Below are 24,439 nucleotides of genomic sequence, written 5' to 3'. Positions count from 1 at the left end.
ATTGTAAAATTTTAAATTATATATACATAGGTACATGCACAAAGAGCGTAGTACCCTAAGACTAATATACTTAAAAGCACTTTCTAAAAATTTGGCCAAATATTAATTACTTCTAAAAAGTATCTTTTAAAATAAATAGCCAATTATAATTCGCTTCTCACCCAAAATTACTTTTTTTAAAAAGTACTTTGAAACATAAAGCTTAGGCTAAAAATAAATTAACCCTAAAAACCAATCTTTTCTTCCTCCTGTTTATCAGAATTATTCGTTTATTAGGAAGAAAGAAAAGGTTGCAATGGCTAGCAGAAAGCTCGTACGGGATTGGGTAATCTATAAAAATCCTTCTTTCCGGCGAATATTAGTTCCACCACAACAAGTTCGTTCTTGTGGGATTGTTGAATTTGTGCTATAATGGCTTTTTTCTTATTCTTTTTGTAATTTTTTTTGTGTTTGCATGCAAAGGTGGTGAGTTTGGTTGGAGCAGAGAGGTATTCAGAGCTTTTTTTGCGCTTTTCACCTTTGATAACACTAGCTCAAAGTCCGTAAATTGAGGAGTTGCTATTTTTTATTTTGTTGCATAAATCAGGTACTATCACTTTATTAATTAACCTGTTTGGCCTAAGTCCCCAAAATTTGCTTATCATGAATAAGTGCTCTGGTGAAAGTATGCTGGAGCTGTAACAGTTGTTTGAGAAGTGCTTTTGTTAGTATTAATAAAAACCGTTGGCCATAAAAAGTGCTTTTTAAGCGTCAAATTACGGAAAAAAGGCATGTGCATGTCACTTTGGAATTAGTAATAGTGTTTAGAAAGCACCTGTTTTAGTTAGTTTTTTAATTAAAAATCCTCATAATAATGAGTCGTTAATATGTTATCCACATAGAAAATGTATTTACAAAACTTTCAACATAGTAGCAGTAAGCGAAGAAATGGGATTGATTACTAGTTCCCACTCCAAAATGCCTTCGGAGATGAGAATTACCTTGAAAGGATTAAAGAGATAGAGTGATAAGATCTTTGGCAATGCAGTATCAGCATACTTGATTCGGAGCATTTCATTTTTTTCTTCTGTGGTGGGTGGTATGGGGACATGTTGGTATCTTTTGAAGTGACAAGGGAGAGAATTCAACTACTTCTCAATCTTACTACTTCCCATCTATACACTCTGGGGCTTTGTTAGTGCGATTGGGTTTATTCATCAATGCTTATGGCTGCAGAAATCAAGAACTCCAACAGTCTGTCAAGCAACTGAAGGAGAAAGCTGAGGAGTTGAAAGGGGTGAAAGAAGATTTTAAAACAAGGTGCCTTATAGATATCCTGTTAATATAATTTTAAGGTGGTTTTAGCCTTTTCCTTAAGGGGCCGAGACATATTGTTGTATATCATGGGTGGCAGAACTTCCAATGGGGACCCTGAAATGGTGAACTGCCTCTTGCAGAATGAAGCAGACAACTGGGACGCTTTACAAACATGTGGATGGTGTTTGGACGGAGGCTGAAGCTACGGCAAAAAAGGTATTAGTGCAACCTCCGTCAGTTTCTCTAGTGCTGGTCTGATATTTGATTGCTGAATGAGATTATCATGCTGTGCAATGTTTCTTCAAGGTATCAAGATGGTATGCCGAGCTAACTTTTGTTAATTGTTTTTCTAGTCTTTGCCCTTTTTTTTTTTGTTGATAAAAATAATGAAAAAATAAGGGGGATCTAGAGGATGCAATTAGTACAAAGTGAAGGGAACTAAGGAAGTCCAGGCATGACATATTTACAAACATTAAATTGCAGCAACAAGTTAGATTAAGTAGACATTCAGCTTTATGGAGTGTAAACACTTTCAGCACCTCATATAACACTGCTTTGTAGTAGAGTTTTATCCTGTTAGTATTCCGTTTAATTGTATCTTCGTCTTGTGTGGTTTCTGAGTTCTTTTCATAGAATTAAAATAAAGATATTGATCTTTCAATCTTCAAATCCTAAAAGTTCCTTCAAACTTGTTAAGTTCTAGTCACTGCCTTTTGAGTTATTGTAATTTGTCTTGTAGGTTTATGCCAATGTGGAGGAAAAAATATCTGTTACGAAAGAGGAGGTTGGTAATTTTGTACCTAACTCATCTTAGCATAGTGCCCAATTGTGGTGAACTCTTTAAGGAGGTGACAATTGACTCTGATTCCTATTTAGGTCAAAGATAGCTTTGGAGTGGGGAAGCAAGAAGCTCGGGGATCAAGCGGTCACTCTGACACTTCTAGTCCAAATGCCAATGGGAGTAGTGAGTTTGCATCTGCAAAAAATCAACAGGAACAACAATCTGGTTCCAGCGATAGTGCGGAAACAGTTTATAGCAAGGTTAAATCTGCTGCTTCATCGAAAGTCTCACCATTCTTTCAGAAAATAAAAGAAGCAAAGCCTGTTGGCTTTGCAAAGAAGGGCTACGACATCATATTGGACGAGTTGAAAGGTAGTCCTCCTGGTAAGAGAAAGCACCTCGAGTATTCTGCCCCAATACAAGAAACTTCATCAAACTTTGAGAGGAGCACAAGAACTGATGTTGTTGTCTTACCATCAAAGCAATCGAAATGGAATAAGGAATGGGAAACCTTCAAGGAAAAAGTAATCTCTTGCTTATTAGACCCTGCTGAGATACGTGTGAAGTTGTATTTTCTCATAATACCAATTTGCACTGAATTTTTATTATTCTCAGATGCAGGGTCACCCTCTTTCTAAGCGCTTCACTGCAATGAATGAACCTTTTGTGACAAAGTGGCAGGAGGTACTTTCTGATTCTCAACATAATTTTATCTTTTGTGCTAGTAATAGATTTTCATTTTTAACTTTTTCCCTATGTTATGTTTAATCCAATGAGAATATACATGGCTTGATCTGGAATGCGTTTAATATGAAGTTATATTAAATACTTTATGTTCTGGATGACAGATTGTAGAAGATATTCGTGAGAGATTTGAAACGAGTGATAATCCCGTTGTTCACAAAATCGTAGAGTATGGCTACACATTACCATTTTAAAAGCTGTGTTTTGGATATAGTTCAATTTAAAATCAACTTATAACTTCCATCTTAATGTTACAGTGTATGTGACAATATGGTTGGAGAATCTTCAGCTGCAATGTCACTTAAAGAGATTTACAGCAGAGATCCGTATGATTACTAGCTTCTTTTGCTTGACTTCTCAAATTCACTTTTGGCTTGTTTTTTTATAAATTTGAATTATGTTTTGTGAAGGTCATTCTCTTTGTCCGTATTTGTTGATGAGGTTTAAGAAGTGATTCGACCAGTTCTTGACGCTTTCTTCAAAGTAAGTATGCACAAGTTCCCTAAAGGGCGGGGCTACAAGCCCGGGCCCGGGTTCGGCCGAACGCAGTAGTTTTGGTTCAAACCCTGTATTTGTCTTAGGAAATTTATCTGATATGCATAATTATTAATTTATAACCTATTGACTTGGAATAGTTAGAATTTCGAACACATAAACTTCAAATTCTAGCTCTACTTCTGACCAGGAAGGGTATGGTATAACATTTGTTTGGGTCAATATGAAAGTGGTCGAGTAGTATGCAACCTCTCCAGCTTTACTTTTCAACCTCTTCTGTGTTGGACATAGAAAGTCTTTCTTTACCATATAATGTTGCAGGGACGTATAAAGGGCAGTCCGGTAAATTAAGTTCACCCGCTATGCGCTGGGTCCGGGGAAGAGCCTGACCACAAGAGTCTCTTGTATGCAGCATTACCCTGCATTTCTGCAAGAGGCTTTTTCCATGGCTCAAACCCGTGACCTCCTAGTCACATGACAACAACTTTACCAGTTACGCCAAGGCTCCCCCGGTCACATGGCAGCAACCCGGGACGTATAAATCCTTTAAAATAAAATTAGTACAATTTTGCCCTTATTTGAATTTGAACCATTAATATATGTGTTAAGATATGAATACTAAATAGATAAGATTGTTTGTTTTCTAATCATATGAACATAGAATTTTTTTTCTTTATTTAAAACTTAATAAATATGAGATTTAAATTAAATACTTATTAATCTAATACTACACCAAAAAAATGTAAGAAAGAATAAGTTTACATGGTGGTTGATGGTGGTGATGGCTAACAATGGTGGTTACTGACCGACTGCGATGGTGGTTGTGGATAGTAGTTGGTTGTGATGGCAACTTACAGTAGTGGTTAATAGTGTCGGTGATTGCTAATTGATAGATGATAGTGATGATTAGCTAATAATGGCGGCAAGTGATAATGGTGGTCGGCGATATACGGTGGTGTGGTGATGATTGTAAATGTGGCTAGTGGGTGATGGTTGAATATAATGATTACAAGTGGTGGTGTTTGTGAGTGAGAATGGTGGTTATGGGTAGTGGCAATTATTATAGGCGGTGGCGGTGGCATCATTTGCCGCGAAAGGGTAGCGGTGAAAATTCATCTTTCCAAAAATTATTGGACTGGTAGCATCTTAATGATATTAAGGATTTGTTTTAAGTTTTATTCATTCGGATCTATTCAGACCTATTATGTGACGGTAAAAGAAAAATAAATGATTAACTTTTAGATTTAAAAATCAAACATACTTAATGATTGAGGTATGAATGATTAAAATTCAGATTTTTATTAAGTGCAAACAAATAATGCTTTTGTCTTTTTCTTACTTTCTAATCATCTCATGTTAATATACTTAAGCATCTTACTTTTTATCCTTTGATGATATCTTGCTTCTTGGGTCATTAGGGAGATACGGAGGTTTTAAAGAAGTATTGCAGCAAAGAGGTAATTGAGCGGTGTAAAGCAGAGCATCAAGCTTTTGATAGCCATGGTATCATTTTCGACAACAAGGTAAGAATAAGAACAAGTAATTATATTAGCTTGCATTTTGGATATTGTATAAGTACAGTGAAGGGAGGGGGGGAGGGGGTTAACAATAAATGAAGTGTACATACTTTTTGTGTTACAAATCTATTCTCAGTGATTTCTATTAGCATGCCAGAGAGGACAAAAGCTTGTAAAAGTTGAATAGAACTAAAATTGTTCTGACAGTTGAACCCTGTGAATTGCGTGAAAGTAGGATACTTCAAATTCGGGGGTCAAAGAGTTTTAGAAAACGTTCTTGGTGGAAAAAAATGTGAGTGAAGGATCCCACTGATTTGAATTGGGTCCATAAATCTAAGAAATGGTGAGGATTCTTGATCTCTCTCAATATCTCTCTCAATTTGAAAATTCAGGATTTGAATTGGGGGGCACATGGATGTTTGAAATTGTCTGACTTCTGTCATGTAGCCTGGTCTAAAACCTTGTAGGGTGGAATTTTTTCTTTTGCTTTTAAATATACTAGTAAATTGGATGTGCTTCGTGCGGTTGTAAAAGATATCAGTGAATTCTTTGTTTTATATCGCATTGTTATTCTTACAATTGAAAAAAATGCATTTTTCACAATACATACGAAACGCAATACAGTGAAAATTCAATCAAAGCAAACATGTAAAATGCGGCACATTGATTAACCCAAAAAACTAAGGAGAAGAAGGTAAACTAAAGGCCTCGAATTAGAGAAGCGCTAAGAAGTGTTAATTTCCAAATGAAAATAAGTTTTTGGTGGTTTTAAAAACGCTAAAATTTGAAAAATTCACCCAAAGCAAACATGTAAAAGATTCTTAGGTTGAAAGCAAATCGAAGTGAAAAAAGAAAGAAAATAAGAAGCTTTAAATTAGAGTGTTTTATTGGATGAAGTAGATTATCATAGCAGCAGCCAGAAGATGCAAAGTGTTACAGAAAAAGGAAGATGACAGCTCAAAGACAAAAAACTCATAAGATTAAGGAGCTGAAAATTCCAGAAATTGATCTAGATTAGCTATCAGGGGAGAGGTTGACCCAATTAAAAAGGTTAACCAGACATCCAGCCTTAAGGGAGCAAATTTGAGTTGAAATACCCTCAAAACATCTCCTATTTCTCTGTCCAATTACACCAAAAAAATACAAGCAGGTACTAACTTCCAGATTTTCCTGATGGGGTTTTCAACTTTCCTAGCGCTCCAGCAAGCATAGGCTTCTAATTAACAGTGTGAGGCATAGACCAATTAAGACCAAAAATAGGTATGAACATGTTCCATAAATGTGCAGCAGCTGGACAGCGGAGAAAAAGATGGTTTATACTTTCTGAATTGGACTGGCACATGTAACACCTGTTGACTTGTTGGAAGCTTTTTCTGACAAGGTTGTCCTGTGTTGGGCAAGCACCTTTTAGGACAATCCATGAAAAACAGAAAACTTTTGGGGGGAGCTTAGTTTTCCAAGTGAGTTTCCAGGGCAATAGATCAATCATCTGCTTGTTATAACTCAAAAGTGCATAGGCTGCCTTGACTGAATAAAGACATTTACCGTTGTTGTGCCATTTTAATCTGTCTTTTGCCAGGCTATCAAAGTGCAACAACAACAATAACAACATACATAGTATATTCCCACGTGTGGGTCTGGGGAGGGTAGTGTGTACGCAGACCCCCTACCTGGTGAAGCTAGAGAGACTGTTTCCAATAGACCCTCGGCTCATAAAGGTAGGGAGGAGAAGAAGAAAAAGAAGGAAGAAGGAGAAAAGTAGGAAGAAAAAGAAAGAAAGAAAGAGAGAGAATAAAGGGAGGGAGAAAATAATAAGTAGCACTAAAATAGTAACAATAGGGAAATACGATAACTGAAACGAACTAAACAACATGATATAATATAAATATGAGAATAAGAAAGTGCGTGCGTGCTAAGGGGGGAAACTCTCAGCTATCTACTAACTTTCTCTACTAATCCTCGATCTCCACATGCTCCTATCAAGGGTCATGTCCTCAGCAAGTTGAAGTCGCGCCATGTCCTGCCTAATCACCTTTCCCCAATACTTCTTAGGTCTGCTTTTACCTCTTCTCAAGTCCGTCATGACCAACCTCTCACACCTCCTAACGAGCGTCAATGATTCTCCTCTTCACATGCCCGAACCATCTCAGCCTCAACTCCCGCATCTTGTCTTCTATGGAGGCCACCCTCACTTTGTCCCGACTAACTTCAATCCTAATCTTATTTCTCCTGGTACTCCCACACATCCATCTCAACATTCTTATTTCTGCTACTTCCATCTTCTGCACATGAGAGCTCTTTACTGGCCAACACTCAGCCCCATATGACAGGGTTGGTCGAATCACCACTCTGTAAAATTTATCCTTAAGTTTTGGCGGTACATTCTTATCACATAGAACATCGGATGCAAGCCTCCACTTCATCCATCTCGCTCCAGTACGATGTGTGAGATCCTCGGCAATCTCCCTGTTACCCTGTATAGTAGATTCGAGATACTTGAAACTACTTCTCTTGGGGATGACTTGAGTATCGAGCTTCACATCCACGCCTGCTTCAAGATTCCAGTTACTGAATTTGCACTCCAAGTACTTTGTTTTGGCCCTGCTCAATTTGAAACCTTTAGACTCCAAAGTCTGTCTCCAAACCTCCAACCTTGCGTTAACCCCGTCTCGTGTCTCGTCGATCAACACTATATCATGGGCAAATAACATGCACCATGGCACCTCCCCTTGGATGTGCCTCTTCAGTACGTCCATCGCCAAGACAAATAAGAACGGGCTAAGAGTCGATCCCTGGTGCAATCACATCACAACTGGAAAGTGTACCGAGTCTCATCCTACAGTCCTCACCCGAGTTTTAGCACCATCATACATATCCTTAATCATCCTAATGTACGCTACCGGGACACCGCTAACCTCCAAGCACCTCCGCGGAACCTCCATTTCGACTTTATGTACGCCTTTTCAAGGTCAATAAACATCATATGCAAATCCTTCTTTCTCTCCCTAATCTCCTCAACAAATGGATAGCTTTATTCGTCGAACGTCACGGCATGAAGCCGAACTGGTTTTCGGAAATAGACACGCTCTTCCCCACCCTGGCTTCCACCACCCTCTGCCAAACCTTCATAGTGTGACTCAATATCTTTAAACCCCAGTAGTAGTTGCAGTTTTGGATATCACTTTTGTTCTTATACAATGGAACCATCGTACTCCACCTTCATTCTTCAGGCTTCCTCTTTGTCTTAAAAATAACATTAAACAACCCAGTAAGCCACTCCAAACCAGCTCGACCCTCATTCTTCCAAAATTCCATTGGGATTTCATCCGGTCTCGTCGCTTTTGCCCCTGCTCATCTTACACATCTCTCTCCCCACTTCCTCTACCTTAATACGCCTACAATACCCAAAATCATGTTGACTCTCAGAGTGCTCCAACTCACCCAGCACGATGCTTATGTTCCCCTCGTTCATCAATTTATAGAAGTATGTCTGCCATCTTCGTCTAATATGTGCCTCGTTCATCAATACTTTGTTGTCATCGTCTTTGATGCACTTCACATGGTTCAAGTCTTGGGCCTTTCTCTCCCTCACTTTGGCCAGCCGATATAGCTTCTTGTCCCTGCCATTGGCCCCGAGTTCCTCGTACAGACGTCCAAACGGTCTTGGCCGACATAGCTGCTAACTTCGCCTCTTTCTTTGCCTTCTTATTACACTCCCGACATGTCCTTTTTTCCTCCTCGTCTTACTCTCCACAAGCTTCAAATAAGCTGCTTTCTTGGCTTCCACCTTACCTTACACCTCTCCATTCCATCACCAGTCCCCTTTGTAACCCGAAGAATAACCCTTCGTGACCCCTAAAATTTCTCTAGCAGCTTCCCTAATGCAATCTGCTGTTGTGGTCCACATCCTAGTCGCGTCCCCCCTACTCCTCTGTACTCTCATAGCTAACAACTTGTCCCCCAACTCTAGAGCTTTGTCCTTAGTCAAGTTACCCCACTTGATTGTACGTTGCCTGCACACCGTCCTCTTCTTCCTACTCCTCTTGATCACCATGTCCTTAACCAAGAGCCTATGCTGGGTCGTGAGGTTCTCACTCGGATGACCTTGCAATCAGTGCATAGACCTTTACCGCATTTCCTTGGCTATCAACAGTGCAGTCCTCCAAAATTTTAGCAAGTTCAAAAGATCTTCAACTTCGTAGTCTTGCTAGAGAATTCTTCCCATGAGTTGTAGATGCCTCTCCATAGTCTTGAACCATATGGTATCCGGAGAAGGGAGCTTTTTTGTACTCCAAAACCAGTATTGGTGATGTGAAGCGGACAAGATGAAAAACAAGATAGAGATACAAGTATTAGCAATTAAAGAGAGATATTAGATTGGGAAGAGGAGAAAGTAGAAGAAAGAGGTTAATTCAACAATTAAATATTCATTTAATCACTAGACTAAGCCGTTGAAAAAGAGAATGAACTCATACAATGGAATTCTAACCAAGAATCCAAGAAGGGTTCATGGAGAAGTAGAATGGAAAACCCTTTTCTGATAATCTTCAGAAAAGGGTAATTAGCATATGCAACAGATGCTTGCTTTGTGGAAAACAAATTGAAGATATCAATCACCTATTTCTCCACTGTTATGGAACCTTTTTCTCAACAATCTTGGGAAACAAAGGAGTTACTGCAGTGTTGGCATTTAAGAGGTTTAGTAAAGGCAAAAAGGAAAACTTGGAACACCATCCTTTCAGAGTTTTGGTGGATTATATGGCAAGAAAGGAATGCGAGAGTTTTTGAAAGCAAATCCAAATCTGTAATTAGCATTAAAACCAAATGTATATCTTCTCTTTTTTTCTGGTGCAACATGGCTATTGCAAATGAGATTGACACCATTGTTGACTTTTTGAGCTCATTACACAATTCGTAATGCAGCCCCCTCTTGTAATTATTCCACAGCACTTGATGCTGAAATCAATATACTACTTTTGACAATTAAAAAAAACACTCCTCACTCTTTTTCTTTCTGTTTTTGGTGCAACATGGCTATTGCAAATGAGTTTGATCCATGGTTGACTTTTTGAGCTCATTACACAATTCGTAATGCAGCCTCCTCTTGTAATTATTCCACAACACTTACTTGATGCTGAAACTAATATACTACTTTTAACAATTAAAAAAAAAAAGCACTCCTCACTCTTGATATCAACCTTGGTATCTTTGGTTGTATCATTCTCTCCTTCTGAAAAGAATTCGTCCTCAAATTCAAGCCTTGCAAAACAAAGAAGGAACGACAACTAGACAAAGATTATCATAGTTTTCCAAGTATAAGTACTTTTATGACATAGCCAAGCATCATCAAAATTAAGAGAGAACAACTCCCTAATAAAAGCATCAAATACTCGATTATAAAGAGTACAGAAAAAGTGAATGAAAAACGCTTAACGGTTCTAAAGAGTAAGAAAATCAAATTACGGTTAGTTTTATCTTTGCATGAAATCAAGCAACCCTTACTCCAGAGCCCTATCGAATCAGATCAAAAAGGGCATGAGTAGCTCTTGAATGGATTTCTTTAAATACATCATCATCACTAAGTTGAGGTTCACAAAATACACCATTAAGGTAATCAAACAAGTCACAAACTCTGTCAACTAGTGGCTTTCATGTTCAAGTTGATCATCATGAACATTTTCAATAAAGTCACAATCTTTCAATGCAAACATTCTATTATCAAGTGACTTCTCAAAACTATCATCAATAACAAGAATATTCTTTTGACATAAATAAAATTCAAATTCAAAATTATCATTCTTGCCAAAGAATCACTCTTCAACTGTAAGTAGATTAAGGACTTGGAAATCTTCCTGTTCCACCTCCCATAATTATGGATAGCTACACCTGTTTTGATACCGTTAATATATATATGCAACAATTGTTACCTTCTCAAAAAAAATCACTCTTCAACTCTTCAATTCCAACACAAGTTTCAACATTAGTTGCAAACACATTATACTCAAAAGAATCATCAGCATAATATGCACAAGAAGATTCGACTAGTGTCACTACAACCTTTCAAAAGACAGTGCTAACACCATATCTATAGTAAGGTGCCTTTTTAATCCAATATCCTACTTGATTTCTGAGAGTCAAATATAAAGACTCCTCGTTAACTCTTCGTGACTTCTCAACTTCTCAAACTGAACTAAGACTGTCCAACTAGAGTATAACTTGACTTTCACAATAAAGGAGATTCATTAAGCTCAAAGGAAGAATGACTTTCACCTAAATTAGATTTTCCATTAAGCACTTGAAGGAAATGAAGTACTAGGATTAGTCATTTTACCTTGAAATGCTTCTAATATTCCCCTATTTACCTTATTTACCTTTTTCTTTATTACTGAAGCTCATGTGACCACTCTAAGAAATAGTGGATGTCTCAAACAACTCTGAATTTTCAAAGGTGGAAGATTTACCATTGTTGTTTCCTTCATGCATTCATTTCCAAAAGTACCTATAAACGAGACATCACAACTAGGAGAAGAAGAAAAACTAGTGTTGAGAGTTCAAATAAGAAACAACCTCAATATCTCTTGTCTTTCCTATTTCTTTTCATTTTCTTCATGTTAAGCTCTTTCTCTTTTCTTGTGACAACTCACTCACTACTCTCATCTCAAGCTCTCTTTTTTCCGCTCTTGAGTTGTCACTTTTCTCTCCTTTACTCCTCTCAATCTTTTTTTCTCTCAAGTTCAAGGTATGACAGAGAAGCTCCAAGAATCCCCTTCGAAGGGAGTAGGATGACCCTTGACATCAACTTTGAACTTTACCGTTGGAGAATCATCAATTTTCGTCTTCATGTTCCTCTCTTTAAAAATTGACATCTTTTCCTTGAGACTTTTTTCTCCATCTCAATTCTAGCATTTCCAAGTATTTTTTTCACCTTCAAAAGTGTAGATGACATAAAGATATACTCTTGGCCTCTTAGGATGACACAACAATTGTGAATCTTTTTTATTCGAATGCACCTTCTCTTTCAGTTATGCACCTTCTCTTTCAGTTATCCAAGCCCTCCCAAGTAAAAGATGACAAGCTTTCATTGAAATAACATCACATAATGCTTCATCTTAAAACTTGCCAATTTGGAACTTCACCAAGACTTGTTCCGTGATCTCTAAAGTTCGTTTTTCATTTAACCAAGGAAATTTATAGGGTTGAGGATGTTTCTAGGCTTCAACTATAAGCGCTCAACCATGCTTGAACTTGCAATATTCATGTAACTCTTGTTATGTATAATCATGGCACCATTAAGTCCTCCAACTTTATAATAAACATGAAACACGTTTTTTTCTTTCTTTCACAAATTGGTCAATACTTTATCAAGCTCATGTTGTTCAACAAGGTCGTCCCTTCTATCATAGCATTGAAGTCATCATTAGGCCGAGTTATGATAATTGTACCATAAGTAGCATATCTATACACATTTTGTCTCAAATTTCTTCTTGAAGATATACTACCACCTCCTTCAACAAAATAAACTTAAGAATTACTACCACTCTCATGTTTAGAATTGGTAGCATAGTAAGAAGATGAACAAGAATTTTCTCTAGTAGTTTCCTCCTCACCATCATCATCATGCCCATAATCACTTTCTTTGCTATTATGTTCATTACAAGAAGAGTAGGTAGAAGGATCATACCTTGAAGCATCACTAATTTCAGTCGTTGTTTGAAGTAAAAGTGCCTTCATACTCACATTCTTCCCTATGAGTTCCATAGTCCATTAACTCCATAACCATCATCTCCATAGTAGCTCTCGTCATCATAGCTATAATCTTCAAAGTTCTTCAGAAGGGGCATCCGAAGGTATGGGAGACATCCTTGAGACATCCAATTAGCATTAAAGAGAAAAGGACCTCACTAAATTCACTCCCTCAAATGTATCACTCAAAATGTAGCACTCAACACTCGTGTTTGCACTCTTGGTCAAAGGCTTTTGTGACCACTCTCAAACAGACTCGCCACTCTTGCCTTCTTCCACACATGGGATTTTCCTTTAACCTCTTCATTAACCAACAACTTGAATTTCCCAAGCGAGTTCCAATTATCGGTTTGGAATGGAGTTGATGGTTAAGCAAAGATGGACAATTAAGCTAAACGGACAAGAAACAAACAATTAACAATGAAAATAAAGATAAAAGCACGAAAGGAGATAGTATGAACAAATAAAGCACACAAAGAAAACTAGATTCCATAAGCCTTGCTACGACACTAGTTAGCTTGCTTTAGCATATGTCAGACTTGCTAGAGAACATGAAAACTTAGATGCTTTATAGCATCTTCTTTTAATGGACGTTGCTTTGTGCACTTCCAGTAATTAGTCCAACTACTGTTCTTCCTACTTCAATTAATTCCTTAGCTAGATTAGCTTAATATTAGTTCATATTAAGTATTAATCTAACTTTCCAAGTCCAGGTGCAATAATGGTGATGAGTTTTAGCTCCTATCATAAAGTCAACAATACCAACCAAATCTCACAAACTTCACTAAGTGGAGTTCCAGAATACCACAGTTAACAGTAACTAGAAGTTGAAGAGCAGAGTAGAAAATGGAGGACTCGAGCAGATTAAAAAAATTGTGAATAAGTAACAGTGAGAAGTTTAATAGAATTCTTGTTTGTGACAGCAATGAGACACACAGAGAAAATGTGGTCAAGCTTCGGGATAGTATCACTCACTTCAACGAATAAAAGCATCTTCTTCTCATAGCCACTACGCCTACCGCAGATATCAAAAAAATAAATTCACCAAAAATTATCTAAACAAATTCAACTAAGAAAAGGTTATGAAGCCCCGGAACATTATCACTCACTCCCATAAGTAAAAGCATCTTCTTGTCATAGCCACTGCCCCTACCACAAAGATCAAAAACATAAAATTCACCAAAAATTGTCTAAAAGGTTTTCCAACTAAGATCAATAAAGGTATGTAGATTGAAAGGCAGAAGTGATTTAATACTTGATATTCCAACTTTCAGTTTTTTCCATGACGATCAAAAACAGAAAATTCATCAAAGTTCAAGAAAATAGGAAAAGATAAAAAAGGTGATTATCAGTTGTGAAGCTCCTCGCCATTTGCGTTTGTTTTTCTTGCAAATTTGGCCTTTGAGATTGAGTAATATTGAGCAAAGAAATTTAGCAGCATGTTGCATCTTGAGCACCAAAACAAAAAAAAAGAATAACTTCCCTTTGAAGTCTTGGCATCTTAGAACTCAAAATGAGATATATCAGTTGATGATAATAAGAAGACGTTAAGAAGAAGATAGGAGGATACAATGATTTGTGTGTGCTTAGTTAATTAATAATTCAACTGGTACAATTTAGCAAAGGAAATAAATTACAGCAGAAAGATGAGAAAGGAAGGGAGGTGCGTCGGAGGGGTGTGCCTTTTGAATTTGGTAACGGCTCATAACATTAGTTATATTTTTAAAATGGTTTGAAACTTTTTAAAATGGCAAAAATACAAGAAAATAGATAAATAGGAATACTTGATTGTGAAAGGTACCAAATCAGATTTTAATTTTTTCAGCTTTATATGTATATATGGATTTTTTGGGAGGTTGTAGGGTGTCATTAGTTGCAACTTTAGTTCTCGCAACATACTGCTGTTTACTGTTGCTGATTGGCCTTGATATGTTAAGCACTGGACACTGCCTATAACAGTCCAGTGGGCTTGATTTGAATTCCTCCCTGATTTTGCACTTAAGCTCAAACTAAAAATTCTGCATGAATTGTGACCACCTCTCATTTGGTATACTACTTACATTAAGAGGTTGAATAGCTTCTAGTTGATTTCTCTAGCATCAAACTTCCTTTTTACACTACTACAAAATCTGATAACCTTACTGAAAATGAGACAGATTTTACATATTTCGGAAATTGAAGTGCGAGAGACAAAGCTGATGGGAGACAGTCCCTTAATAATTTTGGGGGTAAGAGTCTTTCTTCAATCTTTTCTATGTCGAAACCAATCCACCTCTTGAAAGAACAAAAGGCTTAAAAGATTTAGCCCCTGATAGTAATCTTTCTTGGGTAATGTCCACAGTTCCAGACGCAGCAAGTCTATTGCATACGTGATAAACTTCGTTCAATTAAAGAAGGGGGAAAGGTATGTATTATATCCCTTTTATTGGTTGCTGTTATTCTCTCGGTCCTGCATTGGTTAATTCAATCCATTGATCCTGCTGGGCAATGTGCTTATGCTTTCCTGAGCCGAGGGTCTATTGGAAACATCCTCTCTATCCTCACAAGGTAGGGGTAAGGTCTGCGTACACATTACCCTCTCCAGACCCCACGGTGTGGGATAAGACTGGGTATGTTGTTGTTGTTGTTGATGATGATGTAATTCATCATTCGTGGCATGATGGCTGCATTTCATATTTCATACTTTTATTTTTTCATTCGTCATTTTTCTATGTTACTGGTGTGGTTTTCATACGCAAAAGTGGGTTACCAGATGTAAACTAAAGATGTTATATGTAAACTAAAGATGTTAAGTGTTAACAAGTGGCAATTATTCTTAAGCATTTTTGCATTCCAATCTGCTGTAGAATGATTCCAACCTGCAGTAACTCATCATTGAAGTTAAGACTTACGTCCAGATTTGAATTTTAACCCTGGTATGGCTAAATTTCTTGCTGTATTAGGATACAATACACACTGTACACTATGCTTGGGCTATGCAACTCGGGGAAGACCGTGTATGGAGGCTTAGAGAGATGCAGCAATTTGGTGTTGCAGCCCTTATCTGATCAAAACTTTTGCTTCATCAAAGGAGTGGATAATGTTGCTACCCACGCCTTTGTTCATGTTCTGGCACTGATTTGTACAGAATTTCTTATTGCAATAAATATAGAAGCATATACATTATACAATTATTATACCTTTTGTGTAATTAAACATTTTTTAATTAAACTAGCAATATACTAGAATTATTTCATAAGTATTTAATGTATATGTATATCTTAGGTATTTTTTTTACTTATTCTGTAAATATACCAGGAATATTTTCTAAATAAAATGTACATAAAATAATTACATACAACATATTCATTATACTATCATTATATTTGTATAAATAAATATTTTTAATTAAATTTTACAAAATACTAGAATTCCTTGTGAGACGATTGGTGGAGCAGTATAGGGAGAGGAAAAAGGACTTGCATATGGTGTTCATTGACCTTGAGAATGCCTATGACAAATTTCCGAAGGAGGTGCTATGGAGATGTTTGGAGGTTAGCGGTGTATGAGTAGCGTACATTAAGGTGATTAAGGACATGTACAAGGGAGCTAAGACTCGGGTGAGGACTGCGGGAGGAGACTCGGAATATTTTCCAGTGGAGATGGGGTTGCATTAGGGATCGACTCTTAGCCCGTTTTTGTTTGCCCTAGCATTGGATGTGCTGACCCGACACATACAAGGGGGAGGGGGTTCCACGGTGTATGTTATTTGCTGATGATATAGTACTGATTGACGAGACACAAGGTTGTGTTATCGCTAGGTTGGAAGTTTGGAGACAGACGCTGGAATCTAGAGGTTTCAAGCTGAGTAGGTCGAAAACTGAATACTTCGAGTGCAAGTTCAATGATGAGAGGCATGAAGTAGAAGTGGAAGTGAAGATTGATACTCAAGTCATTCCTAAAAGAGATAGTTTCAAGTATCTTGGGTCTATAATCCAAGGCAACGGGGAGATTGATGAGGATGTTACTCATCGCATTGGTGCGGGGTGGATGAGATGGAGGCTAGCTTCGGGAGTTTTGTGCAATAAGAATGTGTCGCCTAGACTTAAGGGCAAGTTGTACAGGGTGGTGGTTAGACTGACTATGTTGTATGGAGCTGAGTGTTGGCCCGTCAAGATGTCCCATGTCCAGAAGATGAAACTAGTTGAAATGAGGATGTTGAGATGGATGTGCGGACATACCAGGAAAGACAAGATTAGGAATGAAGTTATTAGGGACAAGGTGGGAGTGACCTCTGTGGAGGACAAGTTGCGGGAGTCAAGGTTGCGATGGTTCGGGCATGTGAAGAAGAGAGACATAAGTGCCTCGTTCAGGAGGTCTGAGAGGCTGACCATGGCGGGCTTGAGGAAAGACAGGGGTAGGCCAAAGAAGTATTGGGAAGAGGCGAATAGGTAGGACATGTCATTGCTTCACCTTACCGAGGACATGACTCACGATAGGAAGGTGTGGAGGTCGAGGATTAAGGTGTCAGGTTAATAGGTAGTTGTGCGTTTCTCCTGGGTTTACCAATAGTACTAGTACCGTTCTTGTATTCTCTTATTCCTAGTTCTTTATTACTTGTTATGTCATTCCCTTCCATTACCATATTACATTACTATTGCTATTGCTTGTTGCTTTATTTTTACTGTTCTTTAAGCCGAGGTCTGTCGGAAGCAGCCTCTCTGTCTTTATAGGGTAAGGGTAAGGCTGCGTACACATTATCCTCCCCAAACCTCATGTATGTGATTAAGCTGGATTTTTTGTTGTTGTTGTAGTTGTTGTTGTTGTTGTTATTGTTGTAAAATACTAGAATTATTTTAGACCAAAAAAATAGAGAATGATATATGTAATAGTGTTTTAAGGTAATAGGAAATCTAGGGATTGATATAATTAAGGGAATCTTAAGGATATTTCCCAAAATATAAAATATATATATAAGATTTCAAAAAATCTAAGCAAAAAGGGATCCTTTTTCAACGGGTATGGTTGAAATTCATTGAAAACATATAGATGAGTCAATATACAGAATTTGAGGAAGATTGAAGGTGATTTTGACTGATTTGGTATCAAACTTTGTAGTTAAAATCGAGTTCAAAATTGTTTTCTGCGACACTTGTATCAAATATGTATCACGCATTATCTCACATACAGGTATACATGGATATACTTGTGATACACATTTAATACAAATATGATACATATGTGATACAAAAATGATACACAGTGTGATACAAATATCATTTTCTTAATTTTCATCTTCTATTTCGAATTTTCAATTCAAATCAACTCAAAACTCCACCAAATCATCTCAAAACTGAGATTCAAGCTCCTTAAGATTCTATTCTAATAACACTCACTCAAAAGAAAGTAAAAATTTTAACCTTTCTTGGCTACAAATAGCTAATTGGCTAATATTGGTAATATTTTATGAATTGACCAATTTTTATAAGAAGCTATTTATAAATGGACATAGCTGGTAGTTTCCCTATAATAATGGAGTGTTGTATGGAAAGAGGGAATTTCGGGTGCAACGTGATTGGGTCAATTGGGAGTCCATTATGGAATGTAAAATTTTTGCTACCGTATTTTGTTAATTGATAATTGCTGCTGGGATTATGTAATTGTTTTTTAAATCTTGCACAATTATGTTTTTCCCCTCTCTCATATATATATATATATATATATATATATATATATATATATATATATATATATATATATATATATATATATATATATATATATATATATATATATATATATATATATATATATATATATATATATATATATATATATATATATATATATATATATATATATATATATATATATATATTTTTGCGGCTATTAAATGTAAATAGTTTCGCCCGCGGAGTAAAAGTGATCTTTACCCAAAAAGGTCACTTTCACAAGTTACTTTATAAAAGGAAAAACTTTATATAACTGTCACAATTTAAAATAAATATAATAAATTCTTAGCATGAAACTCAATATTACAGTTGTGGCAGGAAAATATTTATATTTGTAGCACATAGTTTCATTAAAATAGGAATATTAATTATTAATCCCTAAACATAAGCAATTTGAATGGAAAGTCAATAATTCTTTATACAAAAATCATACTTTTTTTTTCTCTTTATCTATTAGCTTTCCTTTTTTTTCTTCATTTTCTTAATTATATTTTCTGCCGAAGCCAATATATTTTCTAAATTTGTTCCATTCATTTTCTTTTTTGATTATCTTTATTAAGTTTGTCTCTTCCTTCTTTCTTCCTTTCTTAACATAAAGCTCTTACTTCGATAATAATATATGTTAATATATACAAAACGTATATATAAAAAATATACATTGAATTAAAATATATAAAATATACAAAAAATATACATAAAAAATATATCTTAAATTAAGATGACACTTAGTCATGTGAAAATATACATAAAAATATATCTTAAATTTAATTAAGATGGCATGTAAATATACAAAAATAAATATACATAAAAATACATTCTTAATTAAAATGGCACTTGACATATAAAATATATTTGAAATATACATTAAAAAGACATCTTAAAATAAATATGGCACTTCACAAATAAATATACAATAATTATATACATAAAAATACATTTTGAATTAAAGTGATACTTGATATACAAAGTATAAAAAATGTATAAACCAATACATCTTGAATTTAGGTGGCATTCACTTATGCATCAGATTTTCAAAAATAGAGTAAAGAAGATAAATGTTGGAAAGGAAGAATGGAGATGGACAAAAAAAATACTTCATGTGATTAGTTAGTCGGTTTACTTTTTAAATATTATCTCAATTTTTATAATATGCTAATAATGAAAAAAAAAGTACTCTTTATGAAATAAACAATAAATGATGCTATTTTTTAAATAATAGTTAAAAAATGATCAAGCGTAAAAAAAACCTAAAAAAGAGAGTTAAAAAAAGACAATATAAGTATTTAGCTAACCGAATATCTCTTATGGATCACATGGAGACATGCATGAGTTACTCAAGGGTGAGGCCATTTAAGCCGTTGCTTTAGGGCTCTAAAAGTTTGAGACCCCAAAAAGTATCAAGGCCTCTAAAATTTTGAGACCTCAAAAATTATCAATGGATACACAATAATGTTTTAACTCAGATAATATTGAAGTTTGTAAAAAAAGTACAAAATTTGTGTAAAAAAGGAAAAAAATATTTTTAGCATAGAAATATTTTAGAACTTTGAATTAAATTACTCAAATCTCATATTAGCAAATAAAATATTTTACAACAGGATCCAAGGTGATGTATTGCAAAACATGACTAACATCTTATTTACTCGAATTAACCCTTAATAATATAAATAATAATTTTACTATTTGAAGTTAAAAGTCATATATCTTGTAAGAATAGTATAGTATAAACAAGCAAGGAAAAAAGGAAGGACAATATTAATTTTTTCGCATATACTTGTATAGGTGTATAAAATTTAGAATCATTGTGAGTGCAAATACAGGAACTGTAACAAAGTAGCATTGAACAATACACGATTAAAAACTCTATTTTTTCCAACAATTGTTATTTCAAAAAATATGACTATCTTTATGGTTCACCGGGTAGATTCCCAAGATTTGGCTTTTATACTAATAACACAAGCTGCATTTTTTTGTGCACATCCGATGCTCGAAATTTAGGGTTCATATTGAAAGGCCATTTCATAAAACTTCGTTTCCTAGACCAAAATGGAAGTAACACTGAAAAGGGGCACCCAAATCCAATTGTATTCTTTGTTTTGTAAAAAAACAAAATAACAAAAGAGTGCTGACATTTCATTAACAAGGAAAAAATAGTCACTATGACAGGGGAAAGGCCCTGTAAACAGCAAGAACAAGAAAGTCTGTTACAATCGCAATTTTTTATTTTCTGAAATTATATAATTAGACAATAATATATTTGCCTCGAAAGACAAAACTCAAGAGTTAATCTTTTCCTTATATATTTCAGCTAAGCAGAATCCCAATTGCATAACTGTGATGTTCTGAACAATCGCAACAACATATCATGTTATAATATACAATTTAACCAATTTAGCAATCACACAACTAAATAAACTTAATGGAACAGTAAATTGATATTCAACATTAGGGAAATCCTCCAACTACAACTGCGAATCCGAAGCAACTAATACTCTTCTAGGAACAGAATTTAAGCAACAAACAAGTATAAGTGAACTCTAGCTAACTGAGATCGATCCAACACAACTCAATGCCATCAATTGACACTTCAACCAACATATCTGAAAATGGTAGGCAAACAAGAGCTTAGAATTCGATCTATTCCATGAAAGAATTATAACTAGGATTTAGAAATGAGAATTGGTAATAAGGAGTGGTTGTGCATGCACGAGTAGGTTTTATGTGGCTGTGCATAGTATTCGTATGATTCTTATGATCCTGAAACGCCAAAAAATAAGTTAGTCATAGTGAGTATTGCTCACAAGGCTGTATCCTATGGATCCGCCAAATTTTAGGCCAATTAGAGTCCGTCAACCAAATTCAAGAAATCATGTATATAAACACACGAAAAATGGACATAATCATTAATTCATCTTTTACGAATCCAAATTACCAAAAAATGATATTAGTCATGATGAGTGTTGCTCACTAGGTCATTTTCGATGGACCATCTAAATTTCAGGTCAATCAGAGTCCGTCAACTTTTTTATCACTGGTAGGTTCCAAGTGGCCATACATAGCACGTGTAGATTCCAATGATTGTGCATAGTATTTTGATGACCTCGTGTCACGACCCAATTTTTTCTCCGTTGGGTATCGTGATGGCACCTAATCTTAGGACTAAGTAAGCCTAACAATAATTAAAATAATAATATTATTTAAATAGAATCTCTTAAAATTTCCAAAACCGGTAGTACAAGTCATAAGCTCTACAGAGTGTTTGCTAGAAAACTTCTAATACAACTGTCCAGAAATAAAAATAAACAGTGCAAAACGAAAACTGGAAGGTGACTCCGAAACCTGCGAACGCAGCAGCAGGTTTACCTCGAGTCTCCATAGCAACAGTCCACATAGCTAGCTAACGAACAAGTACCTGGATCTGCACAAAAATGTGCAGAAGAGTAGCATGAGCACACAACAGCGGTGCCCAGTAAATATTAAGACTAACCTCGGTGGAGTAGTGATGAGGAACAGTCAAGACACCCACTGGTCTAATAAACTGAACAGATATAAGTACATGAATAACAAAAGTATGATGTCTACATAAAAACTATGCAATATGGCTTACAATGCAGTAATGACATTAAAGCAAGAAACAACAAGTATCAGCGGAATATCATGAAAATGACGCAGACAAAGTGAATGGAATACAACCTAAATCCGGAATCATGAAAACAGCAAGGACAAGTAATAATTCAGTAATTACAACCGCTTTTACATCAGGTTTTAGTCAACAACTCCACGAGGTACCGAACCTCAGACAAATTCACAACTTACGGGTCTCAATACCTGAACCCTAACACATGGCATCCTGTGCCCTCATAACACCTCATAACCATACTGACGACTCACGTGCCAATAAAGCCATTCTCACATAGAAGACAAGTAAACAAGGGTGAGCATCTATACTCAACAATATCAAGAACACCTCTTATCCGATAAGAGTGCTTAACTACGTGTATGTTTGTGCAAGTGTCCTAACATAGTCCATACCAGCAAATAAACATAAGGAAGAAGAAGAACGGACAACACGTAGAATATTTTCTCACAGCTTTCACAAGATAAAGCTCACACAGGTACGTATACCACTACACAAATATCAACAACAAAAAATGCCCCCAAGACATAAATCATCACAAATCAATCCCTGACACAGCCCACCTTGTCTCGCCACGTGTGCAATAATAACATAAATGCCCGCCTTGTCTCGCCAAACGTGCATAATAATGTTCCCACATTGTCTCACCACATGCGCAACCCACACATATATATATCCCACCTTGTCACGCCGCATGTGCAAATATCAATAGTAACAATAGCACGACATAAACCTCGTGCAACCCCATAACAACAACCGCACGGCAGAAACCTCGTGCATCACAATAATAACAATCGCACGACAGAAACCTCGTGCATCACCACAACAAATACAACAACAACAATGGCAATAATACAAAGTACGGCAAGTAAAATAACTCAAGAACTTTTAAATCACAGGAAAAATGTGGGACCAAATCACAAGGAATAACCACAGTAAAGAATGCTAGGAGTATAGAAAACAACTCAACAAAGGGAAACTAATGTGTATCAACGATCCCACAATATACATTTCAACAACAGAAAAACTAACACGAGTCAAATAATTCCAAATAAAATAAGTCGACTAAGATATAGGATATCTAAAACTTCTATTAAGGTTGAGAAATTAATAAGAATTTTTAACAATTTAATTAAAGATAAGCAGCAAAAAGATAATCATAACCTCAATTAAGACTAAACAAATTATAAGATGATATAATAATAATTTTAAATAAAGATAAGCAGTTATGAAAAGATAGCATGATAATAGAGGAGGTAAAATCTTCAGTTAGGTCAAATAAGAGTCCAATAGGTAATAAGAGTGAATCCTGAAAGAAATTAATTCTAATTAAAGCATGTAGAGGTGAAACTAGTAAATAGGAACTTAATCATATCAAGAACAACCTCATACTCACTGAATATAAGGACCTAAGAATCCTAAAAGGCCAACTTTCCACATATAAGTCTGTGCACGCGCTCGTCACCTCGTGCACACGGGCTACAATCAACATAGAAGACTCAAATCCTAAGGAAAAATCCCCCACACAAGGTTAGGCCAGATATTTACCTCAAACCAAGCTCAAACAGTCCGTAAGAATATCCTTTCCTCAATTATCCGACTCTGAATGGTCCAAATCTAACCAAACCCAATTGCATATCATGAATACAACTCATCTAATTAATGAAATCAATATTTTAACAAAAATTCTGAAATTTTTTCTAAAAAGTTGACCCGGGACCACGTCTCGAAATCGGGTAAAAGTCACAAAATATGAACACCCATTTACTCACGAGTCCAACCATATAAAACTTACTCAAATCCGACCACAAATCCCCTTTCAAAACTCGAAATCTTTATTGAAGAAGTTCTTCCAATTTTTCCTAATTTCAACCCCAAAAATCCGAAACTAAATGGAGAAAACAACTATAGATTAATGGAATACAACCAAAAATGAGTTAGGAATCATTATCCCAAAGTTTCCTCTGAAAATCCCTCGAACAATCGCCAAATTCCGAGCTCTCAAGTCCAAACACGAAGAATGAAACCAAACCCTCGGATTTCTCTTTTCTGCCCAGGCGTGACCGCACGTACGCATAATTAGCCGCATCTGTGCGACCGCAGGTGCGCACGTCCAAACCGCACCCGCGCTTCCTATCGCTTCTGCGCGCCAAAATTTGCTTCTGCGGAGCCGCTGATGCACACAATTTCTCCGCACCTGCAGAGACTGTCAAGTCCAGCTTTTCTCGCACCTGCACCTCAACCTTCGCATCTGCGCCTCAACCCCGCAGATGCAGAATTTTTCCTCGCACCTGCGACCCCTGGCACTCCTCCACTTTTCTGCTTCTGCGCTTACCTCTCCGCATGTGCGCTCCCGCACCTGCGGTCTCTTCACCGTAGGTGCGAATATACCAGAAGCCTGAAGACTCAGCAGCAACACAAATCAAACTTTTAATCCGTTAAGCACCCGAAACACACCCGAGGCCCCCGGGACCTCAACCAAACATACCAACCAATCCTAAAACACCATACGAAC

The 24,439-nt window shown here is 36.2% G+C and overlaps 1 protein-coding gene and 1 pseudogene across 1 annotated transcript; both read left to right on the top strand.

Annotated features, from left to right (window-relative positions):
• The first annotated feature begins 295 nt into the window (after positions 1 to 295).
• LOC107764774 (mitochondrial import inner membrane translocase subunit TIM44-2-like) lies at positions 296 to 15,754 on the top strand (annotated as a pseudogene).
• Positions 15,755 to 16,317: 563 nt separating this feature from the next.
• On the top strand, positions 16,318 to 17,010 carry LOC142169176 (uncharacterized). The gene is made up of 2 exons (XM_075230411.1): positions 16,318 to 16,703; positions 16,800 to 17,010. The coding sequence occupies exons 1-2, from the start codon at positions 16,318 to 16,320 to the stop codon at positions 17,008 to 17,010; spliced, it is 597 nt and encodes a 198-aa protein (XP_075086512.1).
• Positions 17,011 to 24,439: the final 7,429 nt, after the last annotated feature.

The sequence above is a fragment of the Nicotiana tabacum genome, chromosome 14 (genome assembly GCF_000715075.1).
Source record: "Nicotiana tabacum cultivar K326 chromosome 14, ASM71507v2, whole genome shotgun sequence".
NCBI lineage: Eukaryota > Viridiplantae > Streptophyta > Magnoliopsida > Solanales > Solanaceae > Nicotiana > Nicotiana tabacum.
This window is presented reverse-complemented; position numbering and strand designations above follow the sequence as displayed.

What these genes read in the sequence shown, in the direction of transcription:
- LOC142169176 (XM_075230411.1), top strand. Translation starts at nt 16,318, where the DNA reads ATGTTATTTGCTGATGATATAGTACTGATTGACGAGACACAAGGTTGT. An exon ending in GTGGTTAGACTGACTATGTT is followed by an intron (nt 16,704 to 16,799) that starts GTATGGAGCTGA and finishes CGGACATACCAG; the next exon opens with GAAAGACAAGATTAGGAATG.